This window comes from Drosophila melanogaster, chromosome 3L (assembly GCF_000001215.4).
Source record: "Drosophila melanogaster chromosome 3L".
NCBI classification, from domain to species: Eukaryota; Metazoa; Arthropoda; class Insecta; order Diptera; family Drosophilidae; genus Drosophila; species Drosophila melanogaster.
Window position 1 is genome coordinate 8,424,418 of NT_037436.4, and position 18,232 is coordinate 8,442,649.

The following is an 18,232-nucleotide window of genomic DNA, read 5'->3' on the forward strand; positions in this document are numbered from 1 at the left end:
AAATACTTTGTATGGCGCATCAATTTCCAACACAAGTCGCATTTAAGGCGATAGTTGATCGATCATCTAAGACTTAAAATTAAGTTGATGTATATGATACAAGAAATAGTGCCTTCCTATGTATTGTACTATATTTAATTTATAAAACGTGAGATTCCACATATTTTCATGAAAGGTTTCCTACAAAAAGTAGATTAAAAGCATTTCCTATATATATTTAACACAATTTCATTAAACAAGCAGCAACTTCCATTGTGTAATAACAATTTAAAATACTTCCTTTCGAGGAGGAAAACTGTGAAAAAGAAAATCGTTACCAATAGATTATATTCTGTAAGTCTATTATTTCTAAACATATTCCCAAAATGAATATTCAAATTATTTTAAAAATTAGTTTATTTAATTTAATAAATTTGTAACGAATTTTTTCAAAAGCTCGCCATTTTGTAACGGCATTTTACATGGGTCAACGATGACGTCACAGCGAAATGCAACCCTTCGATCAGTGTGACCAGCCGTGCGAGCTCGTTTGGTATTTACTGGCGTTGCGGCCGCGGTCATACCGAGATTTCATTGAAAAAGTCGAAAATATTGTGTGGGTTTAAAAAACGCAAACGTCGCCGAAACGCGTAGCCCCAAATGCACACGCCAGGTGCAAGGATAAAGCCGTGAGGATCGGGCACCCAATCGGATAGATCGCGTTTGGTTAGCTTGTGGGGGAAAATCGTACTTAAGTCACCACTACTACTACACACGGGCACCACCAGCAACACCAACAACAACAACAACGAGAACAGCACCAGCAACAACAACAACAGCAGCAAGAAGGAGAAGAGCTGAGAAGAGGAAGCAGAGGCAGCGCAGTCGGCAGCGCAGCGGCAGAGAGAAAAGATGGCGACGAGAGGCAGTGGAACCCGTGTGCAATCGCAGCCAAAGATTTTCCCATCGCTGCTTTCCAAGCTGCACGGCGCTATCTCGGAAGCCTGCGTCTCGCAGCGTCTGTCCACCGACAAGAAGACGCTGGAGAAGACCTGGAAGTTGATGGACAAGGTGGTCAAACTGTGCCAGCAGCCGAAGATGAATCTTAAGAATAGTCCACCGTTTATTTTGGACATCCTGCCGGATACGTACCAGCGCCTGAGATTGATCTACTCAAAGAACGAGGACCAGATGCACCTGCTCCATGCCAACGAGCACTTCAACGTGTTCATCAACAACCTGATGCGAAAGTGCAAGCAGGCCATCAAGTTGTTCAAGGAGGGCAAGGAGAAGATGTTCGACGAGAACTCCCACTACCGCCGCAATCTCACCAAGCTCAGCCTGGTCTTCTCCCACATGCTCAGCGAACTGAAGGCCATATTCCCCAACGGTGTCTTTGCCGGGGATCAATTTCGGATCACCAAAGCGGATGCGGCTGACTTTTGGAAGAGCAACTTCGGTAACAGGTGAGTGGCGCCTATTGGAAACCTATTGGACAGTGAAATATCGTGACCATAACAATGCCAAGTCTAATTGGTATTATTGGTAACTAAATGAATTTAAAGTGCGGTTTCAAAACCAAGTGTTATAATTCAATTCATTCATTGTGATTTGATATGGATAATATTACTAGAATTATAACTCTGAATATCCAATTTCGTGTCTGAATCAAACCAGTTTCAACCGGTTCGGTCTTAGCGCAGCTACCCCAGGGTACAAATGTTTATGCGCATATTTTCAATTTAAAAGGACAATTCTACAAAATGGATATCACATATGTTGTTAACAAAGACCACACATTATATATTTTGAGTTTTCTTCTCGGGTTTCCAAGCTGTTCAAACATATATGATTGTGAACTCCCTTCCCAAGTAATTTATAAGAAGGTCTTTTTGTGTTACATTCGAATTCCCCTAAATAAACTTTATAACTCCGCATTCTAACAAAGAATATATTTGTGCCAAAGCAAAATAATAGCACATACTGACATTTTTGCCTTCCTATTGCAGCACATTGGTTCCCTGGAAAATCTTCCGGCAGGAGCTTAACAAAGTACATCCCATAATCTCCGGCCTGGAGGCCATGGCCCTAAAGACCACTATCGATCTTACCTGCAACGACTTCATTTCCAACTTCGAGTTCGACGTCTTCACACGCCTCTTCCAGCCTTGGGTGACCCTGCTACGCAACTGGCAGATTCTGGCCGTCACACATCCGGGCTACGTGGCGTTTCTCACATACGACGAGGTGAAGGCTCGCCTACAGCGCTACATCCTCAAGGCGGGCAGCTACGTTTTCCGGCTCTCCTGCACGCGATTGGGCCAATGGGCCATCGGCTACGTAACTGCCGAGGGAGAGATTCTGCAGACAATCCCTCAGAACAAGTCGCTGTGCCAGGCGCTGCTCGATGGCCATCGGTGAGAGATAGTATTAGTACTAGAACCTAATGTCCTTTAGTGTATTTTAAGAGTGTATTCGTAACTGATCATTATGTTTGATTTTCAGAGAGGGCTTCTACTTGTACCCAGATGGCCAAGCGTACAATCCGGATCTGTCGTCTGCCGTTCAAAGTCCCACAGAGGACCACATAACCGTTACCCAAGAGCAATACGAACTATACTGTGAAATGGGTAAGCTATTGTCTTATCCCAATATTATTGTGTTTTTACTAACAAGTATTTATTTGGCATTATAGGCAGCACCTTTCAGCTGTGCAAAATCTGTGCGGAGAACGACAAAGATATCCGCATCGAGCCCTGTGGCCACTTGTTGTGCACTCCCTGCCTTACCTCCTGGCAAGTGGATTCCGAGGGACAGGTGAGCGGAGTTAATGCCGTATTAAAAGCACATCAACTTAACTATGGATTTCTTTCAGGGCTGCCCCTTCTGTCGGGCCGAAATCAAGGGCACCGAACAAATCGTTGTGGACGCTTTCGATCCGCGCAAGCAACACAACCGGAACGTCACCAATGGGCGACAGCAGCAGCAGGAAGAAGACGACACTGAGGTATAGTTTTGTTCACAGCCTGATCAGCCTGATCCGCCTGCTCCGCTGCCGCCTGTGCTGCTATTTATATACATATTACTCTTATGATTACCTTTGGTTCGTTTATACAGTTATATATGCCTATATATACATTATATATTTTAGATTTTACAACTGCTATTGTTTATATAAGTTTAATGTTTAGCCTGCAGTTCGCAGTGGCAGTTTCGAGTTTAATTTTGTTTGTTTAGCTGTAACATATTTAAATTATTAGCCAAACTCATGCAACTAACATCCACAGACCAACGCACACACGCCCAATCACAAGCACAAGTACAACCATAACCATTGTCCATCCATCGAGCACATGCATAACGTAGTTAAAGTTCTTTGACCGGAAGTCGCTCATCAACCATCGTTGGCTATCGCTTCCTCTGTTTTCTCTCCGCCGGTTTGGTTTGGTTTGGTTTGTGTGCGTTCGTTTAGTTGTTCGTTCTTCCACTCTCACGCTCTCTCTATCTATTGATCACGTTCGCCTCTGTTTATGAATCATATTTTAATCGATTCGATTCGCCCTCGATTGCACTTTTGTACATAGGCACTATGGAATTTATAATTGTAACCTGTTCTGTATTATTCGTTGAATTTTCTCTTTCACATCCAGCTTGATTATCCCTTGATTATGTATGCCGCAGTATTTTTGTATCTATCCCTACTCTAGAATCATTCTCTTAATCATTGTACTCCGTTATGTGTTTATTTCATTTTAGTTTATTGTTTAATACTTCCAAAGATACATTTAGTTTGTAGTAGCGTGCGTTTACTTCCCCCCATATCAATTCAATTTTATTTGTAAGCAGCCAACGCGCTGCCCTAAGACTGTAATTTATTATTAACAAAAAAAAAAATCGAAAAAGTTTAAGAAATCAGGCTAAACATAGGAGGCCTCGAATCGATCGATAATTTAGTTAGATTGTATGTAAATTAATTATTGATTTCCTGTGTCACAAGGCCAGAATTCATAGCGCTCGTGGCTATCAAAAATACGAACGAAAAGTATTAGCATAAAAATTTTAGATCGAACACATCTTTCGGCTCATTTCGTTAATTTAATATAATAATAAATCAGATCGCATTAATGTACACAATAACGATAACGATTATTTATATAATACATCTAATGCAATTTTTATACATTTAGCGATTAGTTTTTGATTTCCTTAATAAGTTTACGGCTAAAAACAAAACAACCACACAACAACAAAAACAAAACAAAAACAACTGAATCAAAACAAAATATATGCATAATATGAATATTTAAATATTGGTTTGTATTGATTTATATGTTCTCTTATTTATTTAGCTTTGTTTTTACTAGTGACTCTTGTTTTCCTCAGATTTTCTGTTTGATGTGCATGCCAATTTCCTCCAGCCAGCGGCATGCTCTATGATCAGCAAACAATTTGCTTAAGTGGACCACATTGTTCAGTTGGAAATTTACACATGGAATAATAGAAAAAGAAAAAATACTTTTAAAAGATCGTTTTCCCTCAGATTCGAACGAAAACATTTCAAGTTTCATTATTCCATGCCTGGTGTGTTCACTGAACTGCAAGTAGACCTTTAATCTGTTTCTATTCTGTTCTGGATATGTTTAGGACATTGGCGACTTCAACATAGCCACGTCTTCGCTGCACGCACTCAGCACCTCGTCCACGGTGGCGGCTGAGAAGCACAGTCCGCACACATCGCCACGTTTGGGACGACGGAGCACCACGCCCAGCTTGATGGCCGTGCAGAACGATCTCTATGCCGGCGGCACGCCCACCCTCAGCCTGCCTAGCAGCTCGTGCTCCTCGATCGCCGCCGCCTCCACATCCTCCTCCTCCTCTTTAGCATCGGTGGCAACAGTGGCAGCCTCAACATCCTCCTCCCAGCACCAGCAACCGCAGCCTTCGGCTCCTCCTGCTTCGGCGGTGCTCAGCAATGGAGGCGGTGGTGGTGGCGGCGGTGGGGCCAGTTCCAGTCAGAAGAACACAAACCGGATGAGTGCACCGCTTATCGGCTCCTGTGTTGCCAACTCCACGTATGGCCAGAAATTGCCCCAGAACTGCAGCCACAGCAGCACCAGCAGCAGCAGTGATAATGCCTCCAGCTCGAGTTCATATGCCATCTTGCAGAATCTCCATGATACGGGTACACCAGCAACGGCGGCAGCTGTGGTGGCTCCTCCCCTGCCACCCCGAAAGTCCTCACCTGGCGTGGAGACACCGAGCAAGGCCACGGCACCACCACCACCCAGCAGCAGCAAGAGTATCGACAACATTCAGTGCAGCTTGGACAATGTGCCGCCGCAGACGACAGCTCCACCAATTCCGCCACATGTCTCGCCGAGCGTGGACACCTTGGCCGAAGATTTGATGCGACAGCAGCTCATAGCAACTAGTACCACATCGCCGGTGCTCTCTCTCTTGGATGAGGACATCGTTGAGGTGGGTCCGGCGGAAACTATAAGTGGGGTGATCGATACCCGCCCGCTGGAGGCGCGCGGCGTGACCTTATGCCGGCAGGACTCGGCATCCTCCCATTACACGCAACTCTGCACCACCAGCAGTGGTGGCTCTGCAGCAGCACTGGCCAACGGAAAGAAGGCCAATTCGGCCAAGCAGAGCCAAGCGACAACGACGACATCGGCGGCAGCGGCAGCGGCGACGGCGGGCAATGGGTCCAATCCTGGCCAGCAATCGCAGCCACTGCTCTATGCGAACGTGACGATCAATCAAAAAGACTGCGGCACCGTGCCCTACGAAAACATTAACCTGGAGTACATTGCCCGGCTGATGAACGCGGGCTACTCCAAGGAGAACGCGATCACCGCCCTAGGGATTTCGCGCAACAACATCGAGATGGCCGGCGACATCCTGCGCGAGTTTGTCTCCAAGAACAGCGCCTGAAGTGCCCAGCCGTCGGATTGTTAAATCGGATGATAGTCTTTAACCGAACAAAAAAAGAAAAAAACAAAATGAAAACAATCACCAGTCGAACTTCTCTAGCTCAAACATTTGCATATTGTTATGATAATTAGGTTGTTTAACATGCGAAATTGACAAAATTAGCATTTTATAATCGGTGAAATTGTTTTCTATTAATGTAGTAAGTTTCTTAAATTCGTGTTAATCTAAAATTACTTTTTAATTTATATGTAGGGCAACTTTGTATTTCATTGTGAAACTATACATATTGCTTTTGTGTTTGTAGCAAACCCAATTAGTTTTAATGATTTGAATTATGATAAAAGTGAACAAGAAATTTGTATTATTAATTCCCAGATTATAGCGAACCCATCGTTAAACGCTAGTGTTACTTAGCTAAACACATAAAACTAAGTTGGAGAAGTTCGACCGTAAGGAAAATACAAAAAATTCGCATTATATTCATGGTAAATATTTTCGATTTAGGAGCACCAAAATACACGCCTGTACCCCCCAATTAGGCTGGGCTATGCGATCCCAGGAGATTGAGTCCTTGAAATTCCCCACTTGGCGTAGCCAGCACAAGCAATTCACGTTTCCCCGTTCGAAAAGTTAATGACTAAAATGAGATTAAAATATTGCCAGTAAGGCGGAAATGAAATTTAAGCACAACCCTTGGATATCAAATATAGCTATGTACACTTAAATTAAGACTATCTAACTTCTTCCTATTAAGAGCAAACAAATATATAAGAAATTATAACTTGTATTTACGCAGTTCTGGAAGAAACACTTGCCCACCCCGAAACAAACGAAGAATATATATATTCAAATTTTCTTGCTCTCACAAAAAAAAAAAAAAAATAAAAAACAAAGTTAAGGAAAAAGACAATGATCTGGTATCTTAAGATATTGTATCTCAACTTGATCGATGCTCCTTTCACATGTCATGCTCATGAGCCCATCTATAAGTAGTCCATCGTTTCATCCAAAGCCAATCCAACCGAATATTGATGAATCAGAATCAAAATCGAACGCAGCGCAGCCATTATTGAAATGCCTTCGGTGGCGAATGCCTCCAAAAAAAAAAAAAATAAATAAATAATTGAAAAAATGAAAATACAAATGAACACAGATTTCTGAGTTTCCCATGAACACCAATTGCAAGCAAGGATTCACACAAGTTGAGGACGCAACACCCCAAACAGATCCGATGCACTATCAAGTTTACCTCGATTTTTTATACAAAGCTTGAACGTTTTTGTAATAGTACTTGTAAGTTCGAAACGAATCAATTAATCTCCCAAAACAAGTTGATCGAGAAAATATGCATAATTCAATTTGTATTACGAATCCCTTTTTACTGGCTTTATACATAAACATATACGATAATCGAGATCGATCGGTTTTTAAATTCGTCAGAAAATGTTCTAGTCCTCCTCACACGAAAAACACAATTTTTGCCATACTCGTATATCTACTACACCTAAGGCGATATATATATATATATTTATAAATAGGCGATATATTTAATGTGCGACAAACGAAACGAAAAAAAAAAACGAATCTAAATCAATGCAATATATTCACTAAAACGAGAAATCAATGCAAGAGCGTTAAATCGCAAGATTATTCGACATTACCTAAACAGGCATACAAAGTTTACAAGTATTTAAGCGCAAGGATCGTGAGTTTTAAGCCGAAAACCGAAATTCCCAGGATATAGAGAGCCCAACAGCCGAAAATCAAGTCAATGAATGGAACCGAGACGTTTGTCCAAATGGGGCAGCGCAATTGAGTAACGATGATACCATACCATAGTCACGTCATGTAACCGAACAAATCTAAGCAGATATAAATTATTCTTATAAATAAAAGCGAAAAATAAAACCAAAACCGATTGTTTCATTGCGAATATAACTGCATTTGGGGTTGCTTTAAAATTCCAACTCAAAAGCAATAGTTTTCAAATAGTATATTTTATTATTACGTTTCACTCTCAGACTCCAGCATTAGTTGATAACATAAATACACAGAGGGGGATTTTTAGTTTATTGAAATATGTATTTATTATTTATTCTGTTGTTGTTGTTGTTGTATTATTTGACTTATATAGTTTGCGATTTTTTTTTTGTATTCAAGCACATATGTATGTATGTATTTCTCTTGTATATTTTTTGTATCATTTTTTTTTGATGTTTTTGTTACATTTTTGCAGTTTTTACGATTTTTTTGTTGTGTGTTTTTACTTGAAATGTTTTCATGTTGGTTTTGTCGCTTTTCTCGCAATAAGGATCCTAGTTACTGTGCTGTTCATTTCTTGCATTGCATGAATGACTCTAAACGCTCAGCTGCCGGCCACTCGGAAAATCATTTTGGGGCTTCGATGGCGAAGGCGATGGCGTTTGGCATGTCTGTCGATTATCCCATTATCATTCCATCAACCTCGATTTGCCCACCCGCCCTGCAGGATATTTGTGTCCTACATATATCGTTATATGTACGACGATGTATACATCCTTATACAATATTAAAGTTACTATGTTTTCATGCTCTTTGTTCTGGTTTTTCTCGTTTTTTGTTTGTCTGTGAGTGTCAGTGTTGCTGCTTAGTGTAAGTTCTGTTTTTTTTTTGTGTTTGCTCTGTTGTAGTTGTATATAACATGGCTATAATAGGACGTACTGATCCCAAATTTGTTGTTAGCTTGTTAAGTGTTTTTTTTTATCATGTTTTTGTTACATTTAGTTTTTGTTTCTTTAGTAATTGAAATTCATAATTTTCACAATATTTGCTCTTTGTTACCGACACACGACACGCTCATAAAGTTTGCTTGTTTGTTTTTTTTTTGTTTATTTTTTTGTAGCTTTTTTTTTCTTCGTATATGTAGATTTTTTAAAAATTATTTTTATAATCTTCATTAAATGGTTTCAACAGATTTGGCGCAGCAAATTAAATTTGCTCTTCATCGTTACACAAAACTTTTCGTAATTTCCATCTCTTCTGGATAATTTTTTTTTGTGAGTTTTCGTAATGCAATTTGTTGTTGCTTTAAATAAATATTTGCGATGTAGCATGTATGTTTGGTTTTTGTATAATATGTTTGCTATGTAATAAGTTAATGCAACTGTCTGAATGCAACTAAAGAATTGGCAAAACCACTTGACGTGTTTATACAAGCGAAGATCAAATCATGGGAAATAATAACATTAATATTAGGTATGTTTACGTTAATGAATATGTAAAATATATATGTACTTGTAGATATAAATACTTTCTCCATGCTTCACTCCATTGATTGATTTCTTTGTTTGCCGTCGCTGCTGCGACCGTTGTCCTACATAACTTGCAGTCGTAGTACAACAATTGTTCAATTAATATAAATCGTTAACAGTAAGATTGAAAGCGGTGAAAGAACATTTTTCGAGAAGTACCAAAGAATACGAGTAGATCAAGATACAATAGAAGCAGGAACTATGCCAGCCATAGATAAATGTTAATAGATTGTTGCATTTATACGATTTCTAACGCAATTATGCAAGGAGTTCGTTGCCAGAAGAATTCTAGAATAAATACTTCATAGATTATTATGTTGCTCGTTTCCTTGCTCTCATCACTTATCCCAATCGGTTTTTAATTAGTTTAAATTAAAGCAAACTAGTAGAAAATAGTATACGTATACACACGTTTTGGTTTCATCTCTCAGACACTTGGATTTCAATTTCGTTTTGCTTCAACCTGGCCACAACTCGGATCACCGTTGCGCCGAGTTGAAAACAAAGCGTTACAATGGTGGAGGGGTTAGTTGGTAATATTACAAATAAGTTTCGATTTCAGACACGAAGAGCTCTCTTGTTTGAGTTGCCGTTAAGTAGTTTCGTAAATATTAAATGTATGCCTTTGCTATCCATTATTATGAATTACAATCGTTTCCAATAGTGTTTGCTTGGTTCTAGGGATTATATTCGTTATAAATGTTTGTGTATGTATGGTAGGGGCGACCAGTTCACGTTGCTGTTAGTTTGTTGGCTTGCGTACAAGAATATATATAGCTGTAGGTAATTGTCTTTGATGTGCATCGAATATCCTGGCTTGCTTATACAACTTCTTCAGCAATCTACTCCACCAAGTTGCCTGCAAAGTTCAATTTCGTAACGTTAAAATAATCTTATATACAATATATTTTACGCCGTCTCACCTGGAATGCGTGGATGACGAGCTAGAACGGAAAAGCCCTTGCCCTGCGGTCCCTTGGGTGCGCGAATGAGGATCAGTCGCGGCACAGTGTCATCGCCGTTGAGCTTAAGGCGCGAGATCAGACGATCCGGACGATCGTTTATTTTCAGAACATTGCAAGCCGACGACTTTCCATTGCGCTGATTGATTAAATAAATTTATATGTATTCAATACAAGTAGTAGCAGTCAACTCACCTGATTGGTGACCACGGAGAACTCCACGGTATCGCCTGGATGTAAAGCGACAGTATTGCCCTGCACCTCAGACATGTGGAAGAACAGTTTTTTGCCGTCCTCCACCTCAAAGTTAAGAAAACCAAACTGACCCTTGATGGAGTCCACAGTGGCACGCTTCTTCTGCCTTACGGCATTCACGCATGCTGCTCGACCACTCTCATCGATGCGGAAGCTAACGAGATCGCCCTTCTGGAGCAGATCCCTCTTGTTCACCAGACTAGTAATCCCGAATTCGTGTTGCGAAATGACAGTGGTACGTAGCTCATCGAGAATTTCAATGAGACCGGCATATTCCTGCTGGTCGGGATTGATGCAACGCAGTGGACGTGCTACCACGCCATTGTGTGTGGTTTCCAGCACAGCCGGCTGGGGAATAGAGTTCTTTGGCAGCATACGGACATTTTCCGCAGGCAGACAGTTTCCAGAAACGGATGTATTCCCATTACGAGCAAGAGTGTACTCCACCTCCTGACCCAGCTCCAACCAATTGGGATTGCCCATATAGTTGCTAAAGTGAAAGAAGACCTCCTCATCGTGGGACAAAGTCTCAATGAATCCAAAGTTCTCCTTCATAACGGCTATGAAGCCACGGTACACCTGACCGGCATCGGATCCGGCATGGTTGTTGTTCTCCATCTTGAATTCATCCAGATGAACCGGATTGTTGCTGCCCACGCTGCTGGTGCTGCCGCCAGGGCTGCCGTGCATGACATAGCCATTCTGTAGCGAAGCATTCGAGCTGCTGCTACTGATTCCATTCGACAATCCTCCCAGCTGGTCATTTTGGTTGATATTTGCCCCAGCATTCGACTGATTAAGATGCAACTGCTGTTGCTGCTGTTGTTGCTGCTGATGCAGGGATACTTGCTGTACGTTGACGGCTATACACTCCTTGTTACGTTTGACCTGTTCGTTTAAATCACATTAGACTAAGATCGTTAAACATGTTTTATTAATGAACTTACCATGTAAATATCGAAGCGTACGCGCTCCCCAATCCTTGGTGGTTTTTCGCAGTCTTTAAGAAAATACATTATAGTCTTTTTAACATCGGCATGTTCATAGGTAATCACACCGCCCTCGACGCGATCTTGAGATTTAATTGGGCTCTTAGGCGCCTCGCGAGTTACACATCCTGTTCAAACATTTCACGAATTAGTAGGGCTTGAATTTGGAATAGTACTAGAGAAACCTACCTTCTATGTTGCTGGCCACTAGAGTTTCAAATTGCACTGAGTTGGGCGGCAAGTGTTTAATGCGAATGGCCTGCAAACGCGAGTTATTATAGGCCAATCCAGGCTCCTGAATGACAGTGAATTCTACCTCATCATTGATATCGATTTCGCGGCTCTACATTAAAAAAGAAGTAAATGATAAATATACTGGCTCCCATATAACCAAATATAAATAACTATCTTACCGTATCTAAAACTTCAGTAAAGTGGAAAAATAAACGAGCCTGACGCTCTACGCAGCGCAGGAATCCGAAGCCCTCCTTGAGAGAGGCAATGGTGCCCTGCTCCCGCTTCTCGCCGGAAACCTTGAAAGTCTCGTCCAACAGGGCAATGGAGGTGGCCCTCTGCAATTGATCACGCCGATCGGTGGCAAGCAGGAACTGCACCCAATCGCCGTGGCGCAGGGTGAAGTCACCCTTTTGATCCTTGTCCCCGAAAGGAACCTCCACTTCGGAGTAATCCAAGGCCCTATAACGAATACGACCCGGCAAGGGATCATTGTTCTGGCGCACCGGGTTGTTGCGATCAAGCGACTTAAGCACCTGGCCCTTATACACCGTGCTATCGACGTCCTCAAAGATCACTGATCCCGGAGCTAGGCGCGTGATGTTGCACGCAAATTCACGGCCCTGCGGAGGCACAGATGCAGACTGCATTTTTGATTGGAGCATATTGGGATTGGTCGGATCGCCACTGCCACTTACGCTCCGCGTCTGGATGGTGAACTCGACATCGTCACCGGGACGCAGCTCAACATTGCCCTCAGCCTCTGAGAAGTGGAAGAAAATCTCCTTGACCACATCGGCACGTTCGATAAAGCCAAACGACTCCTTCATCGAGCAGACAACCCCACGATACTTAACCGGCTGGGCCGGATTTTCCAGGCGAATATGGCAGGCGCCTAGATTACCTCTGCAATGGAAAAGGTTCGTTAGTTAACCATGAATTTTAAATGGTTTAAAATCAATGCTTGCTTACCTTTGGTTCGTTGCGATTTGAAAGCTGACCTTGTCGCCAGCGCGCAAGTTGACATTACCTTCCACATCGTCTTTGGTATAGGGTAAAAAGAAGCATTCGCCTCGGTTCTCATAGCTTATGCGACCTGTGGTCTCGCTGGAGTTAAGCACATTGTTGGCGCTATCGGTGCGCAGCTCGGTGGTCACCGTGCCGGTGACCCGCTCCTCGGAGAGAACAACCTCTGGGGCTATTTTTGATACTTGACTAGCTATCGGCTTGCCGGTGCGGCGATCATAGGTCATCTCAAACTCCACGGGATCTCCGATTTTCAAATGATCAATATTACCGCTGAATTGCGAGAAATGAAAGAAAAGACGCGCCTGCCGCTCACAGCACTGAATGAATCCATACGAATGCTATAATTGAGATGAAAACAAATAAAGTAAAATTAGATATTGTGGTCACGCGAAAGTGTCTCTCTTCTACTCACCAACAACTTTTCAATGATGCCAGTTTCCCGGGTGGTCTGGCTGGGATCTGCAGCTGCCGCCGATGAATTGCTCGATTGGGAGCCAAAGATCGAGGAGCCACTGCCGGCACCGTTGGTCAGAACGCTGTTAGACTGGAATACCCCGATTTGAGGAGGATTCTGGATGACATCGTTAACCTCGTTGGCATCGAACATTCCAATGGTTGGATGCTGTTGTTGCTGCTGCTGCTGCTGCTGATGTTGCTGTTGTTGTTGATGTTGCTGCTGTTGGTGTTGCTGCTGATGTTGTTGTTGTTGCTGCTGCTGCTGCATGTGTTGCTGCTGATGTTGATGGTGGTGCATATTCTGCTGATGTTGCTGCTGCTGCTGTTGTTGTTGCTGTTGATGCTGCTGCTGCTGGGGCGACGGGCCCTGACCCTGCGGCTGCAGTCCCAACGTAGTAGAGTCAAGTGTAAATGTTCCAATGGTCGGAAACGTTGTTGGGATTCCCAGGTTGCGAATGGCATTCATGTTGAAATAACTATCGCATGGCAAGTTGTCATAGATTTCTACAGCATTGCAGGGGAAATAAAATCAAACATTATAAGGACTAAAATAACAACATGCCAAATAGTTTAACATGCCAATAGTTTAAAACAAGGACTTATATAAACTAGATTAATAAGAGACCCAATTTCGGACTTACCTTCGCCGGTACGGTACACCTTCGATTGGGTATTCATGTTTGATTGATTGATTGATTGGATATTAACAAACAAAGAAAATGCTGATAAGGACTAGCAAATTGGAGACTGGTTCTTGGCGATGGTGATTGCGATGTAAGAGGTGTTATCGGATGGTCAGTGGTTTAATCCGATTTACCAATAATGGATGCGAATGACGAGAATTATTGGAACGAGAGTTAAAGTTGAAGAAAGCGCGAAAAATGACCGAAAACAGATTTCGTGATATCACTTCTGTTAAATTTTGTTTTTATGTTTTTTTTTTCTTTTTTTTATATTTTTCGTGTAGTTTTATATCAAAGAGAAAAAACTAAGCAATAAATACGTATTTGTTTTTTATTTGTTGTTTGTTTTGTTTTTTGTGTATATATATTTTGGCTAAACACTGGCACAAGAGGCACTGAAATTCCTTGTCTTCGAAGTTAATAAAAATTTTTGTCTTTTCTTGAGGGCATTCCCCGCAAAAAATGTGGTTGTTTTACTTAGCTTTCCTTTGCTGTTGTTGGTTTGTTTGTTTGTTGGTTTTTTGTGTTCCTTGTTGTTTTGTGTTTTTATATTTCTTGTAAAAAATGCCGACAAATATTGTAACGTTGTTGGTTTGTTTTGGTAGTTTGAAGTTCCTTCCTGGGTCTGTTGTAGGTTGTATTTCTTTTTAAAGTTGTTGTTCTTGAAATATTTTTTTTGTTTGTTTTGTGTATTCAAAATATTGTGGTTTTACGATGAAAATGCACACCAGCTCTGCTGCCGTTGGTGTTTTTATTTTTGTTCGAGTTTTGAATTATTATTGAATTATTGCATTTTGTTTGAAATGAATTTGGTTGATTTTTTTTTATATTTTTACTTTAGTTTTACTAGAAAAATACACTGGGAATACTTTTTACTTTTGGGTTAGATTAGCTTTGTTTGATATTTGAATATTTTGTGTGTTTTGCTTGATTATATTGGTTTCTATTTAGTATACATATATATAATATATATTTTGTAGGCAATCGTTGTGGTTTATAGGAAGTAGTAGTGATTTTTTATTTACTTTCGAATACCTTTAGTACAACGATGATTTTTGGGGGACGAGGTTTAAATCTCCTTCTTCCTCTTCTCGGGACTTCCGTTTCCGGTTCCTCGCTCACTCTCTCTCTGTATCTTTCTTTCTTTCTGTGTCGATTTCCTATTTTGTTTCGCTGTACGTTGCTATTACTTTTCGGTTGCACGATTTGTATAATTTGTTTTTTCTTTTTTGTTGTTTTGTTGCTGTTTTATTGCTGTTTCATTTACTATTCACTAAGCAAAAATTATGAGTTTTAATGTTTTTTTGTTTTTGTTTTTATATATGTATATAATAGATATAGGACACCCGTTATGTAAAGTTATCCTCGCTCATTTACTATGTTGAACTTTAAGTCTACGATTTATTTTGTTTTGTTTAAATATATATATTTTTTGAATGCGTTTTGAAGTCTTTTCATAACCTAGGGTTTTTATTTTTTGCTTTGTGTTGGTTGGTTTTGTTGTTTATTCACTTATTCCATTGTTTTGTTTTTGTTTTCTCGGTTGACGCTCACTAGATTTAAGCTTAGTTTAATAGTTTATATAATATAATATATAATATACTATAGTATATATGTATCGAAGTCCTTTAAGATATCACGAATTTGTTTCAATGTTTTTTATCTTTTCATTTGCATTTGCTCTTAAGTGTAAAGTTGTTGTTGGTTTAAGATGTTTTTCTGCTTTCTGCTTCCTCTTTCGCTCCTTCTTCTTCTTCGCCTACTGTTAAAAATGACGGGGTTTTCCTTTCATTTAATTAGAGATTTTTTTGTGGTTTTTCTTTAGGTTTTTGTTTTTTTTTTTTCTTTAAATTTATAAATTTACAGTAATTATCACAGAGTTGTTAAATCTTTCTTTGAATTTGTTTTGTTTTTCTTTTCTCCGTTTTACTTCCGTTTGTTGCAGTTGCTTTTGCTGTTTTAGACTTTTAACATTTCTCACTAGGTACACTTATAAAAAAATCTGAATTGAAAACTAGTAAAAAACAATGTTTTATTGGAAAAAATAAAAACTGTTTTTTTGGCACAAGGCCGCAGTTTTGAATTTGTTATGCGTTCTCTATATATATTGGCTTAATCCGTTTATTTTTTTTTCACTAATTTATTGTTTTAATTAAATTTATTGGCTAAGTTCAATTGCTGGTGTTGTTGTTGTAGGTCTGTGTAAAACGTGACTTAAAACTTATAGAATTCTTGTAGATTTTTGGTTTTAAATGTTTTCTTTATTGTTACCGTTATTTTTTTAGTATATATTTTTTATTCACACTTTTTTTGCGGCACAATTGTTGCTTGATCGGTTTTATTCAGCTCTCCTCGCTTCTCCTCCATTTATCGCTCTGTCTCCCACTTCCCTTTCGCCCTTGTGGGCGTTTATCAGTTGTTTTTGGACTTAAATTCTAGCAGTGTTTGTTTTTATGTTTAGTTAAATAATTTAGATTGATGTTGCGTTTTAAATTAAATCGTTTTTAATATGTTTAAATTATTTGTTGTTGATTTACTCCCGGTTATTTTGTACTTTAAAACATTAATTCAGTTGTTTGTTGGTTGTTGTTTGTTTGTTGTTGTTGCTGCTTTTGTAGCTCGGTTGTTGATGTCTTAATTTAAATTAATTAGCAAATTGAATTCACTCTGACTTAACAACAAAAAATTCGTAATTAAATTAAAGCTTTTCAGGAAAAATAATGAGGAATTTGGGATTTATTTAGCGTTTTTCCAAGTGTAGGTTTTGCGGTTTTGCTTGAATTGTTTTTGTTTTATTCGAGAGTCCGAACGCCGCAGCGCCGTTGCCTTTGACTTCACGTTAGTTTCGTTTCCCGTTGCTTTTTTGTTTTCAGTGCTTTTGCCGTTTTCTTGTTAAACTCCGCTTTACTTGCTCCTTCGTGGTTTGCCTTTTATTTTGTTTTAGCTTTTCTTTTTGTTTATTTATTTGTTGGTGCTTTTGAGTATTGACGAGTTAATTTCACAGCGTTTCAATTTGTTTGGTTTGTTGTTGGTTTTGTTGTTGTTTTATTTGAAAGTCTTCGTTTCAAGCTTGGCTTGTTTTTTATGTTGTTTGTTGTTTTGTTTTCTTTTTTTATTTGCGCAGTCGCTTTATCTCCCTCTCTGTCTGTCTCGCTCACACCGACGGGCGGCGTAAAAATTCTCGTTTTTTCTGTTTTGTGTGTTTTTCTTTGCAAAGCAAACGAAACAAAAACAAAGAAGAGTCCAAAAAACTTAAAAAGTTTTTGCTTTGACTTTTTCCTTTTGAGCTATGTTGTTGTTGTTTTTTATTTCTGCTGTAACTTTCAATTATTTGCGATTTATATTTGTATGTATTATTTTTTGATTCGTTTTCGATGGTGATTTTTTTATTTTTTTATCATATTTGTTGTTGTTTTTTTATATTATTATTATTTTTTCAGATTATGATGAAAGTGATGTCAAAACGGAGTTTTAGTTACAAAAGCTGTTGAATGAGAAAAAGAGAAAGGTGGAAACGATTAAGAAAAATTAATACATCTTTTTTATTATTTCTTTTATTTTTGGCTAGTGAAATCTACACCGAAAGTCTTGCTGCAGTTTTATCGATTTTTCAGTGTTGCAAATGGAGAGATTTTTGCCTGCCGGAAAAAATTGCACACACACTGGCGCAACCTACTACGCACACACACATGCACGCCCATACACACGCACACGCAATTGCAATCGTAAACTATTTTTACACATTATTGTTGTGGTTTTTAGCGTAAAATTAGCAACCCCGCAGACTGCACACACACATGCACAGTCACCGAAGTGCCAAGTTGGTAGCAAAAAAACGAATTTTCATCAACTTTTTTTTCGGGCTGCAAATTTGGTACCCTCAAACGCACACACACACACACAGAAGCGTAGAAAATCTGGCTGGGCAACGAAAAAACGTTAATTCGCCATTTAAAAACTAATTTCCCTAACACATTTCATATTTTTCCATCACAGCTTTGTTCGCGGCACATTTTCTGCATATTTTCGTTCCGAATTTGAGTTAAATAATAGTCCTATTTGAAGCGAACGAGAATTTTCTGGACCAGCCACACGTACCACACGACAGCACAACAACTGCTAGCGGGCGCCATATTTGCCGACAGCACGATGGCAGTGTTGGAAGGTGTGCGAAGAGAGGGACAATTGTGACGTCAGTGGTCATGGGAGTAGGAGCAGGGATCTCTTAGCTTTTCTATTCCTATATTTAAATAATCAAAACTTATCTAAGATAACGATTTAACTTTAATTCAGTTAAAGGGACTATCTTTAATGCAATGTCTAAAAGTAGTAGAAGTGCAGGGTTATACATCTATGTCATTTTCTATGCTATCACTGCAAATTATAAAATATGAATTGTATGTGACTTTTATGTA

General features: G+C 39.7%; 2 protein-coding genes across 7 annotated transcripts; one reads left to right on the top strand and one right to left on the bottom strand.

Moving 5' to 3' along the window:
• Nucleotides 1–536: 536 nt before the first annotated feature.
• Nucleotides 537–7,829, top strand: Cbl (Cbl proto-oncogene). 2 transcript variants are annotated; one of them, NM_139967.2, is made up of 6 exons: nt 537–1,445; nt 1,989–2,396; nt 2,485–2,609; nt 2,675–2,796; nt 2,855–2,986; nt 4,624–7,829. In NM_139967.2, the coding sequence occupies exons 1-6, from the start codon at nt 892–894 to the stop codon at nt 5,917–5,919; spliced, it is 2,637 nt and encodes an 878-aa protein (NP_648224.1). In that variant the 5' UTR covers nt 537–891; the 3' UTR covers nt 5,920–7,829. The 2 variants fall into 2 exon arrangements, with proteins under 2 accessions (NP_648224.1, NP_729382.1); NM_168276.2 differs by lacking the exon at nt 4,624–7,829 and having other exon boundaries at nt 2,855–4,238.
• A 75-nt stretch (nt 7,830–7,904) lies between these two features.
• On the bottom strand, nt 7,905–17,964 carry Unr (Upstream of N-ras). 5 transcript variants are annotated; one of them, NM_001259740.2, is made up of 11 exons: nt 17,790–17,898; nt 13,776–17,301; nt 13,091–13,638; nt 12,622–13,016; nt 12,348–12,555; nt 11,829–12,272; nt 11,605–11,758; nt 11,374–11,543; nt 10,367–11,314; nt 10,133–10,310; nt 7,905–10,068 (listed from the first exon to the last, which is right to left on the bottom strand). In NM_001259740.2, exons 2-11 carry the CDS (start codon nt 13,810–13,812, stop codon nt 10,052–10,054), a joined length of 3,099 nt encoding a protein of 1,032 aa, NP_001246669.1. In that variant the 5' UTR covers nt 13,813–17,301; nt 17,790–17,898; the 3' UTR covers nt 7,905–10,051. The 5 variants fall into 5 exon arrangements, with proteins under 5 accessions (NP_001246669.1, NP_001286983.1, NP_001137912.1 ...); NM_139969.4 differs by lacking the exon at nt 17,790–17,898 and adding an exon at nt 17,916–17,964 and having other exon boundaries at nt 9,631–10,068; nt 11,829–12,293; NM_001300054.1 differs by lacking the exon at nt 17,790–17,898 and having other exon boundaries at nt 11,829–12,555; nt 13,776–17,290.
• Between the last annotated feature and the right edge of the window lie 268 nt (nt 17,965–18,232).

What these genes read in the sequence shown, in the direction of transcription:
- Cbl (NM_139967.2), top strand. Translation starts at nt 892, where the DNA reads ATGGCGACGAGAGGCAGTGGAACCCGTGTGCAATCGCAGCCAAAGATT. An exon ending in CGAACTATACTGTGAAATGG is followed by an intron (nt 2,610 to 2,674) that starts GTAAGCTATTGT and finishes TTGGCATTATAG; the next exon opens with GCAGCACCTTTCAGCTGTGC. An exon ending in AGGAAGAAGACGACACTGAG is followed by an intron (nt 2,987 to 4,623) that starts GTATAGTTTTGT and finishes GGATATGTTTAG; the next exon opens with GACATTGGCGACTTCAACAT.
- Unr (NM_001300054.1), bottom strand. Translation starts at nt 13,812, where the DNA reads ATGAATACCCAATCGAAGGTGTACCGTACCGGCGAAG. An exon ending in GCATCATTGAAAAGTTGTTG is followed by an intron (nt 13,017 to 13,090) that starts GTGAGTAGAAGA and finishes TCTCAATTATAG; the next exon opens with CATTCGTATGGATTCATTCA. An exon ending in TTACTGAAGTTTTAGATACG is followed by an intron (nt 11,759 to 11,828) that starts GTAAGATAGTTA and finishes TTTTTAATGTAG; the next exon opens with AGCCGCGAAATCGATATCAA.